Genomic DNA, 20,467 nt, shown 5'->3' with positions numbered 1-20,467 from the left:
AAAATCCTGGTGCTAGAGAAACCCCCTACTGCCACCACCTGATTAGTAGCTAATACTTTCTAGGGACCTTCATCAGTATTATTTTTACGCTGTTAAGTTCTCATTAAACCCCTTTTCATATCCCCAACTCATAACTTCTATAATGCATTTAACACCAGATACAACGTTATAAAACATTAACTGGAGCTGATCATTTCTTACACTCACTGGGCCTAACTTTATTATCCATAAAATAAATATGTTACTAAATGAAGCCTGTTTAGGTTGCCAGTGTTACTACAAATGAGCAATTCACCAATTCCTGGGGATAAACTTCCCTATTTTCTGGAAGGAGCTGTTTAATTTAACACCGACACTTCTACCACAGTCAAGCTTAAAAAAAAAAAAAAAAAAAGCATTGGCTTAATTGTAATACAGTAAAAAATGATTCTTGGAAAAAAAGCTGGTGATATTTATGGGACTAATTTATTTAGTTGTAATCTAAATTCCAGTCTTTATTTAGATTGTGAAGATGCCAAGAACCCCATAGTCAGATCGTCATACCTGGCATGGCAAGAGAGTAATCCACTGTGTCAGTAACAGAATGAAAAAGCTGAGACTGGGAGGCTTTCTTCAGCTGGTAAAGGAACCCACTCAGAGCCATTAAATTAAGTTTGTCAGCAGAATTTTCAAAGAGCCTTTAAGTTAAAAAACAAAAATGCATTATTAGTTCAATAATGTGCAAATTTTAATCTCCAACAGTGAATAAAAAAAAAATTCTGTTTATAAATACTATAAAAACACCCCAAAACGGAGTTCCACTATTGTGCCGGCACTGATTTTAGTATAGTGTGCAACAGAAAAAAATGTCATGTGCTTTCATTTTTTTGTAAACTGTGTGTTTAAGTTTTTAGCAGGACAGAGGATTATAATAAATTATTACCTTGAATCAGAGTTTTTGTTCTCCTTTTCTGGTCTTATAAATACTGTAACAGATTAATGTATGGCTATACAAATGCTTGAAGGGAAATGAACTCAGATTTTTTCTTTCATAATTGAGATAGAGCATGCAATTTTAAGCAACTTTCTAATTTACTCCTATTATCATTTTTCTTCATTCAATGTAAATTTAGAAGCCGGCCCATTTTTGGTTCACAACCTGGGTTGTTCTTGCTGATTGGACAGCACCAAAAAACAGGTGCTGTCTAGAGGTCTGAACCAAAAATTGTCTGGCTCCTTAGCTCAGATGCCTTCTTTTTCAAATAAAGAAAGCAAGAGAACGAAGAAAAATTCATAATAGGAGTAAATTAGAAAGTTGCTTAAAATTGCATGCTCTATCTGAATCATGAAAGAAAAAAATTTGGGTTTAGTGTCCCTTTAATACACAGTAAGTAAAGCATGTTCTAATTTGGGGGATGAAACAGATCGCTACTTCAGGATCTGAACTATACAAATTCAGGTACTCCAGAGAGACATAACAACATTGAGCCTTTTACAGAATTTTACATGGCCCACAGTAAGTACTTTGTTTACTTCAATAATTTTCAGTAATGCATTTATTCTATATGAGTGTTCTAGTCAAGCGCTTAACGCATGCTCACAAAGGGACATACACAAACAAGGTTAATTCATCCTTTAAAAAGATGTTATCTATTATTCAAACTTTATCAGCTTAGAATTAATCTGTGTGTCATTCAGTCCACAACCTTCTTATTTCTTTCAGTAATCACTGCAGCATATAAATTCATAAACAGATTATACTCTTTCAGACACGAACAGCAAAACTTGATAGATCAGCATTTTTCAGTGCTTGGATTTGACTCCTATCATCTGGGGTTTATTAAAATCATTTAGAAAATGTATTTAATGATTTTCAACAGAAAACCACGATTAAAGTGATGGTGAACAAAGCCTAGGTTCAAGACTCTTGCCAGATGACTCGCACAAAAATTAAATTACTTAAAAAACTTTCTTCAAAGTGGGACGGCAGTGTTGGGGACGAGTATAATAACATACAGAGTATTTTTAACCCTTTCAGGCATGATGTTACTATACAGTAAAGGCACCGATATACATTTTGTTAAGAAAGGATTTCACATTTCTCTTGAACCTAGGCTTTGTTTACCATCACTTTAAAGTCTATGTGGAGTTTTGTTAATAAATCATTTTTATAAGTTTTTTCTAAATGATTGTGATCATTCCCTATTTTACCTTCAAAATACTTTTACAGATGAAGAGGTATTGTCCAATAAACGTGAGAAATCAAGTATTGTGTTTATTTAATTCACCATGATTGTTTAATGTGAATATCCCAATGTATCTTTTTGTGTCTGTTATCATTAGGTGTTTTTTTTTTAAATCTATGTTGTATAGCAATGTTCTCCTCAAGACCTTTTTAATGGGTACACTACCCGGGTGATTTTCCTGACTACCCTGCTACAACTTAAGCCAATATTAAGCTAAAATGATCTAACATTTAACATTTTTCAATGCTTATTGTACAAATTATCATTAAAAAAGTTATGCTAAATTATGGAGTTCATTTGTACTTTGGATAGCAGAAAATGTTATAATTTTGCAAAGTATTACACTGCCCCCACCAAGCTACCTCATATAATGCCACCCGACTGGCACATTTTCTGTGGAGAACACTGTATTGTCAGGCACTATGTAAATAAATAAATATTTGTTTTTTTCCCCAAATTCTTTTTATCATCTGTTATCACATGATTAGCTACTGAATGGTTTCACAAACTACAACTATTCATTTAAAGGGGCGTTAACCACTAAATCAATTATTGATAGAATTATCTATTTAGAGCAAAGATTAGCCTGTAAAATTATATGCAAGTTCTAAATATTGAAAAACTAAGTGTTAAAGAGACAGTGAAGTCCAAATTTTTTTTTAAAGATTTAAATAGGGAATGTAACTTTAAACAACTTTCCAATTTACTTTTATCACCAATTTTGTTTTGTTCGCTTGGTATTCTTAGTTGAAAGCTAAACCTAGGAGGTTCATATGCTGGGACATGCATAAGGCTATCCTAAGGAAAAAGTAACATGTAATATGGGTAGACTTGATGGGCCTTTTTGGTTCTTATCTACCGTCAAATTCTATGTTTCTATGTAATTTCTTAGACCTTAAAGACTTCCTCTAATCTGAATGCATTTTGACCACTAGAGGGCATTAGTTCATGTGTTTCATATAGATAACATTGAGCTCATGCAGGTGAAGTTACCCTAGAATGAGCACTGATTGGCTAAAATGCAAGTCTGTCAAAAGAACTGAAATAAGGGGCAGATTGCAGAAGATTAGATACAAGTTAATCACAGCGGTAAAAAGTGTATTTCTATAACAGTGTTGGTTATGCAAAACTGGGGAATGGGTAATAAAGGGATTATCTTTCTTTTTAAACAACACAAATTCTGGTGTTGACTTTCCCTTTAAGTTTTGGTGTCCATGAAGCAATGGGCATCGCCATGTTGTAGCCTAGGTTTCTTTCTCTGCTGAGGCCAGTTAGGGACAGTTACAAATGGGTCACTAGAGAGTGCAACGAATGACTGTGTGGAACTTAGCAGTGTTAGGTCTAAAGTATGCACTCCACTTTTTACAGGTAATTTAAAGCCCACAATGTTTAGAATTAAATTACACAAAAAAGGGACAAAATAAATAATGAGATTATAATGCAAAGCTTTTCTCCTGCACATAATTAAACACTTTGAGATTTTCCTATAAAATGTTTAATCTCCCTTTAATAAATGCTTTACCATTATTAAATACTCACTTGTCTACTTGTGTTGACAATGTGCAGACAGCTTTAGCTGCATTGCTACCACTCATCAAGCTGGTCCCACGGAAGTCAAAAGCTCTTCCTTTGGTGCCTTCCTTGATTAGCTCATGGATAGGCACTGGCTGTATGACAGGGCTCTTGCCGAGAGTGCCCTCTTGTGGTGTGGCATGCTCTTGTGAGTAATCTGCAGGCACTCCCTCAGAGTCTACTGAAGGTTTCTGAGATTGGGTGATAGTTATAGGAGGTTGGGATGTGCCATCACTGAAATGTGTGTGTTCCAAGGTGCTGATGTATTCACAAACCCTAAAGGGAACAAGAAATACAAGAAAAATTATATGGGTATTTCACATTTATTAAATAGAGCAAAATTCATAATTTTGAAATACATTTGATACACTGGCAAAAAACAAAATGTATTCTTACCTGATAAATTATTTTCTTTCTTGGTAGTGAGAGTCCACTAAATCCTAATCTTACATATGGTATTACATCACCTGGCCACCAGGAGGAGGCAAACACACCCCAACCAGAGCATTGAGCTATCCCTCCTACTACCCCTTCCCTCCCAGTAGATCATATCTGAGGATAGGGAAAAGCAAAAGAGATAAAAAGAGGTGCAAACTGGAACTGCCACCAACAATTAGACAGGGTGGGTTCGTGGACTCTCACTACCAAGAAAGAAAATAAATTATCAGGTAAGAATACATTTTGTTTGTTTCCAGCGGTAGTGAGAAACCACAAAATCCTAATCTTACATTTGGGAATCTATACCCAAGCTGTGGAGTCCACAAATAAAAAAGGGCGGTATTAACAGACAGTATTAAGGCAGTTACCTAGTTGCTAGGCATCACTGGCTGAAGAACTTTCCTGCCAAGTGATGCTTCAGCGTAGGTGAAAACATCAAATTGATCAAATTTAGTGAACGTTTGAAGAGAAGATCAGGTAGCAGCTTTGCAGATCTGTTCTTTGAAGCCTCATTTTGAAGGTCCAAGATGTAGACACAGAATGAGTGGAATGAGCAGTAATACGAGTTGGAGGCTGATGACCTGCCACCAGATAAGCCCTACGAATGAGATTCCTCAGCCAAGACGACAAAGAAACAGCAGTAGCCTTTTGACCCTTGCGCTTACCAGAGAAAAGAACAAACTTGATGACTGGCAGAAATCCTTAGTGGCATGAAGGTAAAACTTTAATGCCCTGACCACATCCACATTGTATAATAACCCTTCCTTAGAAGAACAGGGATTAGGACATAAAGATGGCACAACAATATCCTGATTTAAATTGTCCATCAACACCACCTTAGGCAGAAAACCTGATCTAGTTCTCAACATCGCCTTATCCTGGTGAAACACCAAATAAGGAGGATCACACAGGAGTGCCGACAACTCAGAAACTCTCGAGCAGAGGAAGTCGGCAATAAAAATAACACCTTCCAAGAAAGCAACTTAATATCAAAGGATTGCATACGCTCAAATGGGCCATGCTGTAAAACTCTAAGAACAAGATTAAGGCTCTAAAGAGGAGCAATTGTTCTGAAAACTGGCCTGATACTAACCAGGGCCTGAACAAAGGATTGAACATCTGGCAACTGTGCCAACTTTCTATGTAATAAAACTGAGAGAGAAGAAATGTGGCCCTTAATGGAACTAGATGAGAGACACTTCTCAAGTCCCTCCTGAAGAAACTGAAGAATATGTGGAATTCCCCTCTTGTGCCACAAGAAACCATGTTAAGCACACCAAGACATGTACACCTAAAGAGAAAGGTATCCCAGGTTTCTCCCATTCCTTTGAAATTATATCAGCTATCAGAGAAGGGACAGGGAAAACATCAGGAGTCTGAGGTTGGGGCTTAAAAATGTATATTTTTTGTACCAGTTCATCCTCAGTCAGTTTAGACTCCATTACTCCCAAAGTTCTCAGCACCTCCTTAAAGGGAAATTAAACCCACATTTTTTCTTTCATGATTCAGATAGAGAATACCATTTTAACCCCTTAGTGACCAGACCACTTTTCAATTTGTTGACCATCTGGGACCAAGGCTATTTTTGCATTTCTGCGATGTTTGTGTTTAACTGTAATTTTCCTCTTACTCATTTACTGTACCCACACATATTATATACTGTTTTTCTCGCCATTAAATGGACTTTCTAAAGATATGATTATTTTCATCATATCTTATAATTTACTATAAAAAAAAAAATAAAATATGAGGAAAAAATGAAAAAAAATTCACTTTTTCTAACTTTGAGCCCCAAAATTTCTTACACATCTACAACCACCATAAAATACCAATGCTAAACAGTTTCTAAATTTTGTCCTGAGTTTATAAATACCCAATGTTTACATGTTCTTTGCTTTTTTTGCAAGTTATAGGGCAATAAGTACAAGTAGCACTTTGCTATTTCAAAACCATGTTTTTTCAAAATTGGCGATAGTTACATTGTAACACCAATATCTGTCATGAATCCCTGAATAACCCTTCAAATGTATATATTTTTTAAAAGAAGACAACCTAAGGTATTAAACTTGGGGTATTTTGACTTTTTTCATGCAACCATTTTACCACCAATCTATGCCAAAGTTTGGGGGGGGGAAAAAAATAATTTGATTTTTTGACAAAATAGCAATTTAAGAATACATTTACTGATAATATTAAGGGTTACTGCCAAATAACACCCTCATATGTCTTCAGCAGCATCTCCTGGGTACAGTGATACCACCCATGTATAGGTGTGTCGGGTTCTCGGGGGCTAAAAGCTCTTATTTTTAGGGAGCGCATTCCAGTTTTTCAACTTGGAATTTTCACATCGGTCATCATGCACCCATGTCCTATTTGGGACATTTCTGAAGCTGGTCAATGGAATTTACCCCCATCAAACCATATATTTTTGAAAAGTAGACACCCTAGGGTATTTCAAATGCTTGTATTTTAACACTTTCCATGCACTAATTCAACCACCAGTCTTTGTCAAACTTTTGGGTAGTCATTATTTTGTGTTATTTTTCACACACATTGTACTTTAGGCATGGATTCTCAGTTCCTGTTATGTGTTACTACCAAAAAAACCCTCAATATGTGTTCAACAACATCTCCTGAGTACAGTGATACCACCCATGTATAGGTGTGTCGGGTTCTCTGGGGGCTAAAAGGCCTTAATTTTAGGAAGCGCATTCCAGTTTTTCAACTTGGAATTTTCACATCGGTCATCATGCACCCATGTCCTATTTGGGACATTTCTGAAGCTGGTCAATGGAATTTACCCCCATCAAACCATATATTTTTGAAAAGTAGACACCCTAGGGTATTTCAAATGCTTGTATTTTAACACTTTCCATGCACTAATTCAACCACCAGTCTTTGTCAAACTTTTGGGTAGTCATTATTTTGTGTTATTTTTCACACACATTGTACTTTAGGCATGGATTCTCAGTTCCTGTTATGTGTTACTACCAAAAAAAACCTCAATATGTGTTCAACAACATCTCCTGAGTACAGTGATACCACCCATGTATAGGTGTGTCGGGTTCTCTGGGGGCTAAAAGGCCTTAATTTTAGGAAGCGCATTCCAGTTTTTCAACTTGGAATTTTCACATCGGTCATCATGCACCCATGTCCTATTTGGGACATTTCTGAAGCTGGTCAATGGAATTCACCCCCATCAAACCATATATTTTTGAAAAGTAGACACCCTAGGGTATTTCAAATGCTTGTATTTTAACACTTTCCATGCACTAATTCAACCACCAGTCTTTGTCAAACTTTTGGGTAGTCATTATTTTGTGTTATTTTTCACACACATTGTACTTTAGGCATGGATTCTCAGTTCCTGTTATGTGTTACTACCAAAAAAAACCTCAATATGTGTTCAACAACATCTCCTGAGTACAGTGATACCACCCATGTATAGGTGTGTCGGGTTCTCTGGGGGCTAAAAGGCCTTAATTTTAGGAAGCGCATTCCAGTTTTTCAACTTGGAATTTTCACATCGGTCATCATGCACCCATGTCCTATTTGGGACATTTCTGAAGCTGGTCAATGGAATTTACCCCCATCAAACCATATATTTTTGAAAAGTAGACACCCTAGGGTATTTCAAATGCTTGTATTTTAACACTTTCCATGCACTAATTCAACCACCAGTCTTTGTCAAACTTTTGGGTAGTCATTATTTTGTGTTATTTTTCACACACATTGTACTTTAGGCATGGATTCTCAGTTCCTGTTATGTGTTACTGCCAAAAAACACCTCAATATGTGTTCAACAACATCTCCTGAGTACAGTGATACCACCCATGTATAGGTGTGTCGGGTTCTCTGGGGGCTAAAAGGCCTTAATTTTAGGAAGCGCATTCCAGTTTTTCAACTTGGAATTTTCACATCGGTCATCATGCACCCATGTCCTATTAGGGACATTTCTGAAGCTGGCCAATGGAATTTACCCCCATCAAACCATATATTTTTGAAAAGTAGACACCCTAGGGTATTTCAAATGCTGGTATTTTAACACTTTCCATGCACTAATTCAACCACCAGTCTTTGTCAAACTTTTGGGTAGTCATTTTTTTGTGTTATTTTTCACACACATTGTATTTTAGGCATGGATTCTCAGTTCCTGTTATGTGTTACTGCCAAAAAGCACCTCAATATGTGTTCAACAACATCTCCTGAGTAAAGTGATACCACCTATGTATAGGTGTGTTGGGTTCTCTGGGGGCTAGAAGGCCTTATTTTTAGGAAGCGCATTCCAGTTTTTCAATTTGGAATTTTCACATCGGTCATCATGCACCCATGTCCTATTTGGGACATTTCTGAAGCCGGTCAATGAAATTTACCCCCATAAAACCATATATTTTTGAGAAGTAGACCCCCTAGGGTATTTGAAATGCTGGTATTTTCACACTTTCCATGAACTTATTTAACCACCAGTCTTTGTCAAACTTTTGGGTAGTCATTTTTTTGTGTTATTTTTCACACACATTGTACTTTAGGCATGGATTCCCAGTTCCTGTTATGTGTTACTGCCAAAAAACACCTCAATATGTGTTCAACAACATCTCCTGAGTACAGTGATACCACCCATGTATAGGTGTGTTGGGTTCTCTGGGGGCTAGAAGGCCTTATTTTTAGGAAGCGCATTCCATTTTTTACACTTCCCCTTTTCACATCCCATGCACCCATGTTCTATTTAAGACATTTCTGAAGCCGGCCAATGTAATTTACCCCCATAAAACCATATATTTTTGAAAAGTAAACATCCTAGGGTATTTCAAATGCAGGTGTTTTAACACTTTCCATACACTAATTCAACCACTAGTCTTTGTCAAACTATTGGGCATTCATTTCTTTGTGTTATTTTTCACATACATTGTATTTTAGACATGGATTCACAGCTCCTGTTATGTGTTACTACCAAAGAAGACACCAATATGTGGTCACCAACATCTCCTGAGTTCAGTGATACCACCTATGCATAGGTTTGGTGGCTTGTTTGGGCGGTGCAATGCCAAATGTCTGACATGTGTTTGTGATTTTTTTTCACATTTAACATATTTTCTTTGCCTATTGTCTTTTTTGGGGGTCTTTTAACATACCCCAATTTATTTGTTTTCCATAAATGTGATTATATTTAAAAAGTTGACCCCCCCAAGGTATTATACATGGAGTGGTTTGATGACTTTGATGCAACCGTTTTAGCCCAAAAAATTGGAGAAAGTATATGGTGGTAATTTTTCAATTTTCATTGTTACAGACACATTGCTTTTTTACTATGATTTAGGAGAGACTGTTGTAAGTTATTGCAAAAGAATACTTCAGGTTGTTTTCTGCAAGGCACCCTGAGTACACCTATGCCCCCCATGCATAGGTTTGCCAGGATTTTGGGAAGGTTATGTTACATGATTTTAGTTATTAAAAATGAGAGTATTTCTTCTGATAGGCCTATCTTTAGTTTGGGGCCTATCACATACCCCACTTTTATTTATTGCATTCAAAGTGTATATTTTTTAAATGTTGACACCCCAAGGTATTGTATATGGTGTGCTTTGATGCCTTTGAAGCAACCGTTTTAGCCCAAAAAATTGGAGAAAGTATATGGTGGTAATTTTTCAATTTTCATTTTTACAGACACATTGCTTTTTGACTATGATTTAGGAGAGATTGTTGTAAGTTATTGCAAAAGAATACTTCAGGTTGTTTTCTGCAAGGCACCCTGAGTACACCTATGCCCCCCATGCATAGGTTTGCCAGGATTTTGGGAAGGTTATGTTACAATTTTATGACTTGTGATTTTAGTTATTAAAAATGAGAGTATTTCTTCTGATAGGCCTATCTTTAGTTTGGGGCCTATCGCATACCCCACTTTTATTTATTGCATTCAAAGTGTATATTTTTTAAATGTTGACACCCCAAGGTATTGTATATGGTGTGCTTTGATGCCTTTGAAGCAACCGTTTTAGCCCAAAAAATTGGAGAAAGTGTATGGTGGTAATTTTTCAATTTTCATTTTTACAGACACATTGCTTTTTGACTATAATTTAGGAGAGACTGTTGTAAGTTATTACAAAAACATACTTCAGGTTGTTTTCTGCAAGGCACCCTGAGAACACCTATGTCCCCCATGCATAGGTTTGACAGGGGTTTTGGTTAAAAAAAAACAGGCCCAATTTTAGAAAAAAATAGAGTAGTGAAATGTAAAAATCTGGCACAGTAAAAGTAAAAAAAACAAAAAAACATCTAACTGTAAACATAACCAAAAAAATATATATATATATGTAACAGCAAATGTATTTATTTTTTTAAAAATTGACCATTGTATGGTACCGCTTGAAGCAGTCCCCAATGCAGAGTGCAGGCTGTCCAGGGCAATCAGGACAGTAATATATGGTGTCCCTTCTCTTCCCCCTCTTGGTACAGACTCTGCATTTTTTTTGTGGTTTCTGCTTTGTGGCAGTAGGGGGGATTTTAAAAATAAAATGGGTAGCCCCAACTCTGCTCTCTCCCATCACCGCCCGGGGAGCAGGTGCATCATGGTACAAAATCCCCGTAATAATCTGGAGCTGAAACTGTAAAAAAGTCTTTTTAACTCTGGGGTTTGCTTTTTTGAACAACAAAAAAGCGTTGTGGGTTGCAATCTGCATTAGGTAAATTGCAACCTTTTTGTACCAGGCCCTTGTCTTCCGCATAATTAGGTAGGGCTGCAGCAGCTGATCAGCCAGATCAACCCCACCCATATGCCGGTTATAAGACTTGATGCACACTGGCTTCCTTATGATCTCAGCTCTGCCACGTACAGAAACCGCCACCGTCCTCTCTGTGTGGATGGTGGTAAGAAGGTATACATCCTTCTTGTCTCTGTACTTCAGTGCCAACAGCTCCTCTTGGCGCAGAGCTGAGGTCTCCCCCCTTCGTAGCCGGGTGCGTACAAGCTGTCCTGGGAAACCTGCGCGGTTCTTTTTAATTGTACCGCAAGCTACTGTATCAAAGCAATACAGTAGCTTGAACAAAAGGACACTTGTATAAAAATTGTCTAAGTACAAGTGATACCCTTTGTTCATTAGGGATAATATCAGGTCCCAGACAATCTTGCCAGTGGTTCCCATATGTTCTGGGCAACCTGGAGGGTCAAGGTGGCTATCCTTTCCCTCATACACCCGGAAGGCCTGAGTATACCCAGTCTCGCTGTCACAGAGCTTATACACCTTTACCCCATATCTGGAGCGTTTGGAAGGAATATACTGCTTGAATCCCAGCCTTCCCTTACACTTCATTAGGGATTCATCAACGCATATATTCCTTCCAGGTGTATAAGCCTCTGCAAACCTGGCAGAAAAGTGGGTTATCAGGGGGCGGATTTTATACAGCCTGTCAAATTGGGGATGCTCCCTAGGGGGGCACAGGCTGTTGTCGCTGAAGTGCATGAAATGCAGAATCATTTCATACCTCTTCCTCGACATAGTCTGGGAGAAAATGGGGGTAGAGCAGATGGGGCTAGTACTCCAGTAGGAGCGAATGGAGGGTTTCTTTATGATGCCCATCAGCATAGTCAATGCCCAGAATTTTTTGAATTCTGGCACATTGATGGGGGCCCATTGCTGCTTTGCCAAATATGTTCCAGGCTTTGCAGCACGGAACTGATGGGCATATAAATTAGTTTGGGCGACAATGTTCCCCAATATATCATCGCCCAGAAACACTTCCAGAAACTGCTGGGGGCTAAAACCTGCCACATCTATATTTATGCCAGCATTTGCTGTGAAGGGTGGGATATCTGGCCTCTGGAGATGAGGCGTTACCCACTCTTCAGCAGCAATGGCAGCAACACGCCTCCTTCTGGCAGGGGGGCTAGCAGGGAGGCTGGCAGGGGGGCTGGCAGGGGGGCTAGCAGCCACAGATACATCACTATCAGTTGAGACTGCATCTAGTGATGTATCTGAGCACATGGCAGGGTCATAATTGGGGTCTGAGTCAGAAATAGAGGCATCTGACTCTGACGCAAGGATGGCATACGCCTCCTCAGCACTATATCTTTTCTGTGACATTTTTGTATCTGTCACAGAAAACAATTACTAAAAAAAATTAAATTAACTAAATTAATTAACTAAATTAACTAGCAAAAATGTACAGCTATGCTACTGCCAGTGATTTATAGTGATCACTGGCAAGCTAGAGGTTAATGGCTCTGAAAATTAAATTAAATTAACTAAATGTTTCTGAAAAGAGCCTTTGGGTTTTTAAAAAATTACAACAACAAAATTAACCCCTAAAAAAATGCACAGACAGCAAAAAAGTACAGCTATGCAACTGCCAGTGATTTATAGCGATCACTGGCAAGCTAGGGGTTAATGGCTCTGAAAATTAAATTAAATTAACTAAATTAATTAACTAAATTAACTAGCAAAAATGTACAGCTATGCTACTGCCAGTGATTTATAGTGATCACTGGCAAGCTAGAGGTTAATGGCTCTGAAAATTAAATTAAATTAACTAAATGTTTCTGAAAAGAGCCTTTGGGTTTTTAAAAAATTACAACAACAAAATTAACCCCTAAAAAAATGCACAGACAGCAAAAAAGTACAGCTATGCTACTGCCAGTGATTTATAGCGATCACTGGCAAGCTAGGGGTTAATGGCTCTGAAAATTAAATTAAATAAATGTTTCTGAAAAGAGCCTTTGGGTTTTTAAAAAATTACAACAACAAAATTAACCCCTAAAAAAATGCACAGACAGCAAAAAAGTACAGCTATGCAACTGCCAGTGATTTATAGCGATCACTGGCAAGCTAGGGGTTAATGGCTCTGAAAATTAAATTAAATTAACTAAATGTTTCTGAAAAGAGCCTTTGGGTTTTTAAAAAATTACAACAACAAAATTAACCCCTAAAAAAATGCACAGACAGCAAAAAAGTACAGCTATGCAACTGCCAGTGATTTATAGCGATCACTGGCAAGCTAGGGGTTAATGGCTCTGAAAATTAAATTAAATTAACTAAATGTTTCTGAAAAGAGCCTTTGGGTTTTTAAAAAATTACAACAACAAAATTAACCCCTAAAAAAATGCACAGACAGCAAAAAAGTACAGCTATGCAACTGCCAGTGATTTATAGCGATCACTGGCAAGCTAGGGGTTAATGGCTCTGAAAATTAAATTAAATTAACTAAATTAATTAACTAAATTAACTAGCAAAAAAGTACAGCTATGCTACTGCCAGTGATTTATAGCGATCACTGGCAAGCTAGGGGTTAATGGCTCTGAAAATTAAATTAAATAAATGTTTCTGAAAAGAGCCTTTGGGTTTTTAAAAAATTACAACAACAAAATTAACCCCTAAAAAAATGCACAGACAGCAAAAAAGTACAGCTATGCAACTGCCAGTGATTTATAGCGATCACTGGCAAGCTAGGGGTTAATGGCTCTGAAAATTAAATTAAATTAACTAAATGTTTCTGAAAAGAGCCTTTGGGTTTTTAAAAAATTACAACAACAAAATTAACCCCTAAAAAAATGCACAGACAGCAAAAAAGTACAGCTATGCAACTGCCAGTGATTTATAGCGATCACTGGCAAGCTAGGGGTTAATGGCTCTGAAAATTAAATTAAATTAACTAAATGTTTCTGAAAAGAGCCTTGGGTTTTTAAAAAATTACAACAACAAAATTAACCCCTAAAAAAATGCACAGACAGCAAAATGCAGCAAAAAAAAAGTGCACCTATGCTACTGCCAGTGATATATAGTGATCACTGGCAAGCTAGGGGTTAATGGCTCTGAAAATTAAATTAAATTAACTAAATGTTTCTGAAAAGAGCCTTTGGGTTTTTAAAAAATTACAACAACAAAATTAACCCCTAAAAAAATGCACAGACAGCAAAATGCAGCAAAAAAAAGTGCACCTATGTTACTGCCAGTGGTATATAGTGATCACTGGCAAGCTAGGGGTTAATGGCTCTGAAAAGAGCCTTTGGTTCTATATTTTTTAACAAATAAAAGAAATAAATCTCTCTCTCTGCTAAATACAGGTCTCTCTCTCTCTCCAACAAAATGGCAAGTGAGGAGAGGGAGGGAGATCCACACTGATCATAGTCAATATTTACAAATATTGACATGATCAGACAAATGGGGTATTTTATTATTATTTTTTTTTTTAGGGTGGGAGGCTCAGATTGGGTGACCCTAGCTTGCCCCTATGATGAGGCAGGCTAGGGACACCCCCAGAGGCCCCATGATACACTGGGCATCGCCATCTTGGATGCCTAGTGAAGGGGGAGGGGGGGGGGCTATTTAGGGCTTTTTTTTTAATATACGTTTTTTTTTTTTTTTAATTATTACTTTTATTTTATAACTAACTAAGTGCCTCGACCCACCAAGGCACTTAGCACACAATCAGAGCATCGGAAGCGTGTCCGATCGCTTCCGATGCTCTGAAACACTGCCGGGCTCCACGTGGAGCGAAACCGGAAGTGATCACTCGTGGGGGAGTGATCAATCCGGTCCCGGCACTCTGGAACAGTATTGCAGGATGCCTAGACCTCAAGGCAAGCCTGCAATACTGTTAGAGCAGCTGGAAGCGATTCCGATCGCTTCCAGTGCTCTGTTAAACCGACGACGTATGCCATACGTCCTCGGTCGTTAAGTGCTTTTTTTTTGAGGACGTATGGCATACGTCGTCGGTCGTTAAGGGGTTAAACAACTTTATAATTTACTTCTGTTATCTAATTTGCTTCATTCTCTTGATATTCCTTACTGGAAAGCATATCTAGATAGGCTCAGTAGCTTCTGATTGGTGGCTGCACATATTTGCCTCATGTGATTTGCTCACCCATGTGCATTGCTACTTCTTTAACAAAGGATATCTAAAGAATGAAGCAAATTAGATAATATAAGTAAATTGGAATGTTGTTTAAAATTGTATTCTCTATCTGAATCATGAAAGAAATGTTTTGGGTTTAATGCCCCTTTAAGCAAGTACCTAAGATGTTCCATCTTGAACCTAAAAGATAATCCTCATCGTCCTTGTCAGCATCCTTATAAAAATCAGAGGAAGACAATTGGCCCTCCGAACAAGACATTGGGGCCGATTTATGAAGCAGTCAAGCTGCTTATTCCGCGTGAGCCTTCAGGAATTAGGAGTTAAGAATCAGCGGTCATAAGACTGCTGCTCCTTAACTCGTCCACCACCTCTGAGGCGGCGGACAGCAATCATCCCGATCGGATGATTGACACCCCCTGCTAGAGGCCAATTGGCCGCGAATGTGCAGGGGGCAGTATTGCACAAGCATTTCATAATGCCGAAAGCGTATGCCGTCGGCATTTATCGATGTCGGGCGGACATGATCTGCTACAACGGATCATGTTCACCCGACAGTTGATAAATCAGCCCCATTGACTCGTTACTATAAGAATCCTGTAACTGTCTGTTGACAGGAATAACAGCGGAACTACTGTGTCTGGATTCAGAAGAATAATGCTTAAACTTTATTTTGTCGGAGACACCGCAGATTGAAATTGAGATGTGAAATCTGGAGGAAGAGAGGGAATATCACCCTGAGATGATGGAACAGGAGGTCTAGAATTTTGAGTGTTAGGGCTCACTAACTGAGACAAAGCCGTTTGTGCAGGAGCACATACCAACGTAGATTGGTTGCTAGAACCTGCCAACTGAGGAACTGGGTCAGAGCATACTAAGGTATTTTGCAAGCTAGGACCTGTACAGTGAGACTGTAGAACAGAAAAGAAACAAGAACTGCTGAGCTGGTGGATATACTATGTTTAATTTACAAAGCAGGAATTTTTTAATGTCAATAAGGACCTCAATGAGATCCCCAACAGGAGCCCCAACGTTTTGAGCAACAGCCCCTGATTGCTCCATCATACACCTCACTCACAGAGCCCAGGAAAAATAATTTTATTACCCCTGGGAATATAGACAAAAAACACAATTTATGCTTACCTGATAAATTTATTTCTCTTGTGGTGTATCCAGTCCACGGATCATCCATTACTTGTGGGATATTCTCATTCCCAACAGGAAGTTGCAAGAGGACACCCACGGCAGAGCTGTAATATAGCTCCTCCCCTAACTGTCATAGCCAGTCATTCGACCGAAAACAAGCCGAGAAAGGAGGAACCATAGGGTGCAGTGGTTACTGTAGTTTAAATTTAAAAATTACCTGCCTTAAAATGGCAGGGCGGGCCGTGGACTGGATACACCACAAGAGAAATAAATTTATCAGGTAAGCATAAATTGTGTTTTCTCTTGTAAGGTGTATCCAGTCCACGGATCATCCATTACTTGTGGGATACCAATACCAAAGCTAAAGTACACGGATGAAGGGAGGGACAAGGCAGGAACTTAACTGGAAGGAACCACTGCCCGTAAAACCTTTCTCCCAAATATAGCCTCCGAAGAAGCAAAAGTATCAAATTTGTAAAATTTTTAAAAAATATGAAGCGAAGACCAAGTCGTCGCCTTGCAAATCTGATCAAAAGAAGCCTCATTTTTAAAGGCCCAAGTGGAAGCCACAGCTCTAGTGGAATGAGCTGTAATCCTTTCAGGAGGCTGCTGTCCAGCAGTCTCATAGGCTAAGCGGATTAAGCTTCTTAGTCAAAAAGAAAAAGAGGTTGCCGAAGCCTTTTGACCTCTGTCCAGAGTAGACAACAAACAAAGCAGATGTTAGACGAAAATCTTTAGTAGCTTGTAAGTAAAACTTTAAAGCACGGACCACGTCCAGATTGTGTAACACAAGGATGGAACAACAATCTCTTGATTGATATTCTTGTTAGATACCTTAGGTAAGAACCCAGGTTTGGTACGCAGGACTACCTTATCCGTATGAAAAATCAGATAAGGAGAATCACATTGTAAGGCAGATAGCTCAGAGACTCTACGAGCCGAGGAAATAGCTACCAAAAAAAAAATAAAAAAAAATGACTTTCCAAGATAAAAGCTTGATATCTATGGAATGAAGATGTTCAAACGGAACTCCTTGAAGAACCTTAAGAACCAAGTTTAAGCTCCATGGTGGAGCAACAGGTTTAAACACAGGCTTGATTCTAACTAAAGCCTGACAAAATGCCTGAACGTCTGGAACATCTGCCAGACGCTTAACTAGCTGACAATCCTTTTTCCAAACCTTCTTGGAGATTAGATAATATCCTAGCAATCCTGACCTTACTCCATGAGTAACCCTTGGATTCACACCAATAAAGATATCTACGCCATACCTTATGGTAAATTTTCCTGGTGACAGGCTTTCGTGCCTGTCTTAAGGTATCAATAACTGACTCGGAGAAGCCACGCTTTGATAAAATCAAGAGTTCAATCTCCAGGAAGTCAGCCTCAGAGAAATTCGATTTGGATGGTTGAAAGGACCCTGAAGTAGAAGGTCCTGTTTCAGAGGCAGAGACCATGGTGGAAAGGATGACATGTCCACTAGATCTGCATACCAGGTCCTGCGTGGCCACGCAGGTGCTATCAGAATCACAGATGCTCTCTCCTGCTTGATCTTGGCAATCAGTCGAGGGAGCAGAGGAAACGGTGGAAACACATAAGCCAGGTTGAAAGACCAGGGCGCTGCTAGAGCATCTATCAGTGTCGCCTTGGGATCCCTGGACCTGGATCCGTAACACGGAAGCTTGGCATTCTGGTGAGACGCCATGAGATCCAGTTCTGGTTTGCCCCAACGATGAATCAGTTGTGCAAATACCTCCGGATGGATTTCTCACTCTCCCGGATGAAAAGTCTGACGACTTAGAAAATCCGCCTCCCAGTGTTCTACACCTGGGATATGGATAGCTGATAGGTGGCAAGAGTGAATCTCTGCCCAGCAAATTATTTTTGAAACTTCTAACATCTCTAGGGAACTTCTCGTTCCCCCTTGATGGTTGATGTAAGCCACAGTCGTGATGTTGTCCGACTGAAATCTGATGTACCTCAGAGTTGCTAACTGAGGCCAAGCCTGAAGAGCCTTGAATATCGCTCTTAGTTCCAGAATATTTAATGGAAGGAGAGACTCCTCCTGAGTCCACAATCCCTGAGCCTTCAGGGAGTTCCAGACTGCACCCCAACCTAGAAGGCTGGCATCTGTCGTAACAATTGTCCAATCTGGCCTGCGAAAGGTCACACCTTTGGACAGATGGACCCGAGATAGCCACCAGAGAAGAGAATCCCTGGTATCTTGGTCCAGATTCAGTTGAGGGGACAAATCTGTGTAATCCCCGTTCCACTGACTGAGCATGCATAGTTGCAGCGGTCTGAGATGTAAGCGTGCAAATGGCACTATGTCCATTGCCGCTACCATTAAGCCGATTACTTCCATACACTGAACCACCAAAGGGCGCGGAATGGAATGAAGAACCCGGCAAGAATTTAGAAGCTTTGATAACCTGGACTCCGTCAGGTGAATTTTCATTTCTACAGAATCTATCAGAGTCCCTAGAAAGGAAACTCTTGTGAGTGGGGATAGAGAACTCTTTTCCTCGTTGACTTTCCACCCATGCGACCTCAGAAATGCCAGTACTACGTCCGTATGAGACTTGGCAATTTGGAAGTTTGACGCCCGTATCAGGTTGTCGTCTAAATAAGGGGCTACTGCTATGCCCCGCCGCCTTAGGACCGCCATAAGCGACCCTAGAACCTTTGTAAAGATTCTTGGGGCTGTAGCTAATCCCAAGAGAAGAGCTACAACTGGTAATGCCTGTCTTGAAAGGCAAACCTGAGAAACCGATGATGATCTTTGTGTATCGGAATGTGAAGATAAGCATCCTTTAGATCCACTGTAGTCATATATTGACCCTCCTGGATCAGTGGTAGGATGGTACGAATAGTTTCCATCTTGAACGACGGAACTTTGAGGAATTTGTTTAAGATCTTTAGATCCAAAATTGGTCTGAAGGTTCCCTCTTTTTTGGGAACCACAAACAGATTTGAGTAAAAACCCTGTCCCTGTTACTCCTTTGGAACTGGATGGATCACTCCCATAACTAGGAGGTCTCGTACACAGTGTAAGAATGCCTCTCTCTTTATCTGGTGTGCAGATAATTGTGAAAGGTGAAATCTCCCTTTTGGGGGGGAAGCTTTGAAGTCCAGAAGATATCCCTGGGATATAATTTCCAATGGCCAGGGATCCTGAACATCTCTTCTGCCCCCTACTAGATCCGTTCCCGGATAGGGGGGCCGTTCCTTCATGCTGTCTTAGAGGCAGCAGCAGGCTTTTTTACCTTCTTACCTTTTTTCCAGGTCAGGTTTGGTCTCCAGACCGTCTTGGATTGAGCAAAAGTTCCCTCTTGTTTATTATTAGAGGAAGTTGATGCCGCACCTGCCTTGAAGTTTTGAAAGGCACGAAAATTAGACTGTTTGGCCCTAGATTTGGACCTGTCCTGAGGAAGGGCATGACCTTTTCCTCCAGTGATATCAGCAATAATCTCCTTCAACCAGGCCCAAATAGGGTCTGCCCCTTGAAGGGAATGTTAAGTAGCTTAGATTTTGAAGTCACATCAGCTGACCATGATCTAAGCCATAGCGCTCTGCACGCCTGTATAGCAAAACCAGAATTCTTAGCCGTTAGTTTAGTCAAATAAACAATGGCATCAGAATAAAAGAATTGGCTAGCTTAAGTGCTCTAAGTTTGCCAAGTATGTCATCCAATGGAGTCGCTACCTGTAAAGCCTCTTCCAGAGACTCAAACCAGTACGCCGCAGCAGCAGTGACAGGGGCAATGCATGCAAGGGGCTGTAGGATAAAACCTTGTTGAATAAATATTTTCTTAAGGTAACCTCTAATTTTTTATCCATTGGATCTAAAAAAAAAACACAACTGTCCTCGACAGGGATAGTAGTACGCTTTACTAGAGTAGAAACTGCTCCCTCCACCTTAGGGACTGTCTGCCATAAGTCCCGTGTGGTGGCGTCTATTGGAAACATTTTTCTAAAAATAGGAGGGGAAGAGAACGGCACACCTGGTCTATCCCATTCCTTATTAATAATTTCTGTAAACCTTTTAGGTATTTGGAAAAACATCAGTACACACCGGCACTGCAAAGTATTTATCCAGTCTACACAATTTCTCTGGCACTGCAATGGTATCACAGTCATTCAGAGCAGCTAAAACCTCCCTAAGCAACACGCGGAGGTGTTCAAGCTTAAATTTAAATGTAGAAATATTAGAATCAGGTATCTTTCCTGAGTCATTAACATCAC

General features: G+C 39.3%; 1 protein-coding gene across 1 annotated transcript in view; it reads right to left on the bottom strand.

The window, feature by feature from the left end:
• Positions 1-20,467, bottom strand: part of ARFGEF3 (ARFGEF family member 3) — a 400,722-nt gene that overhangs the window by 115,197 nt on the left and 265,058 nt on the right. Inside the window, exons 20-21 of the mRNA XM_053710627.1 lie at positions 3,765-4,073; positions 544-677 (exon numbers count right to left, since the gene is read on the bottom strand). Of these exons, the coding sequence (XP_053566602.1) occupies positions 544-677; positions 3,765-4,073 (443 nt within the window). The remainder of the gene's footprint in view (positions 1-543; positions 678-3,764; positions 4,074-20,467) is intronic.

Source organism: Bombina bombina, chromosome 4 (genome assembly GCF_027579735.1).
Source record: "Bombina bombina isolate aBomBom1 chromosome 4, aBomBom1.pri, whole genome shotgun sequence".
NCBI classification, from domain to species: Eukaryota; Metazoa; Chordata; class Amphibia; order Anura; family Bombinatoridae; genus Bombina; species Bombina bombina.
Note: the sequence above shows the minus strand (reverse complement) of the source record. Positions and strands in the feature narration are given on the sequence as shown.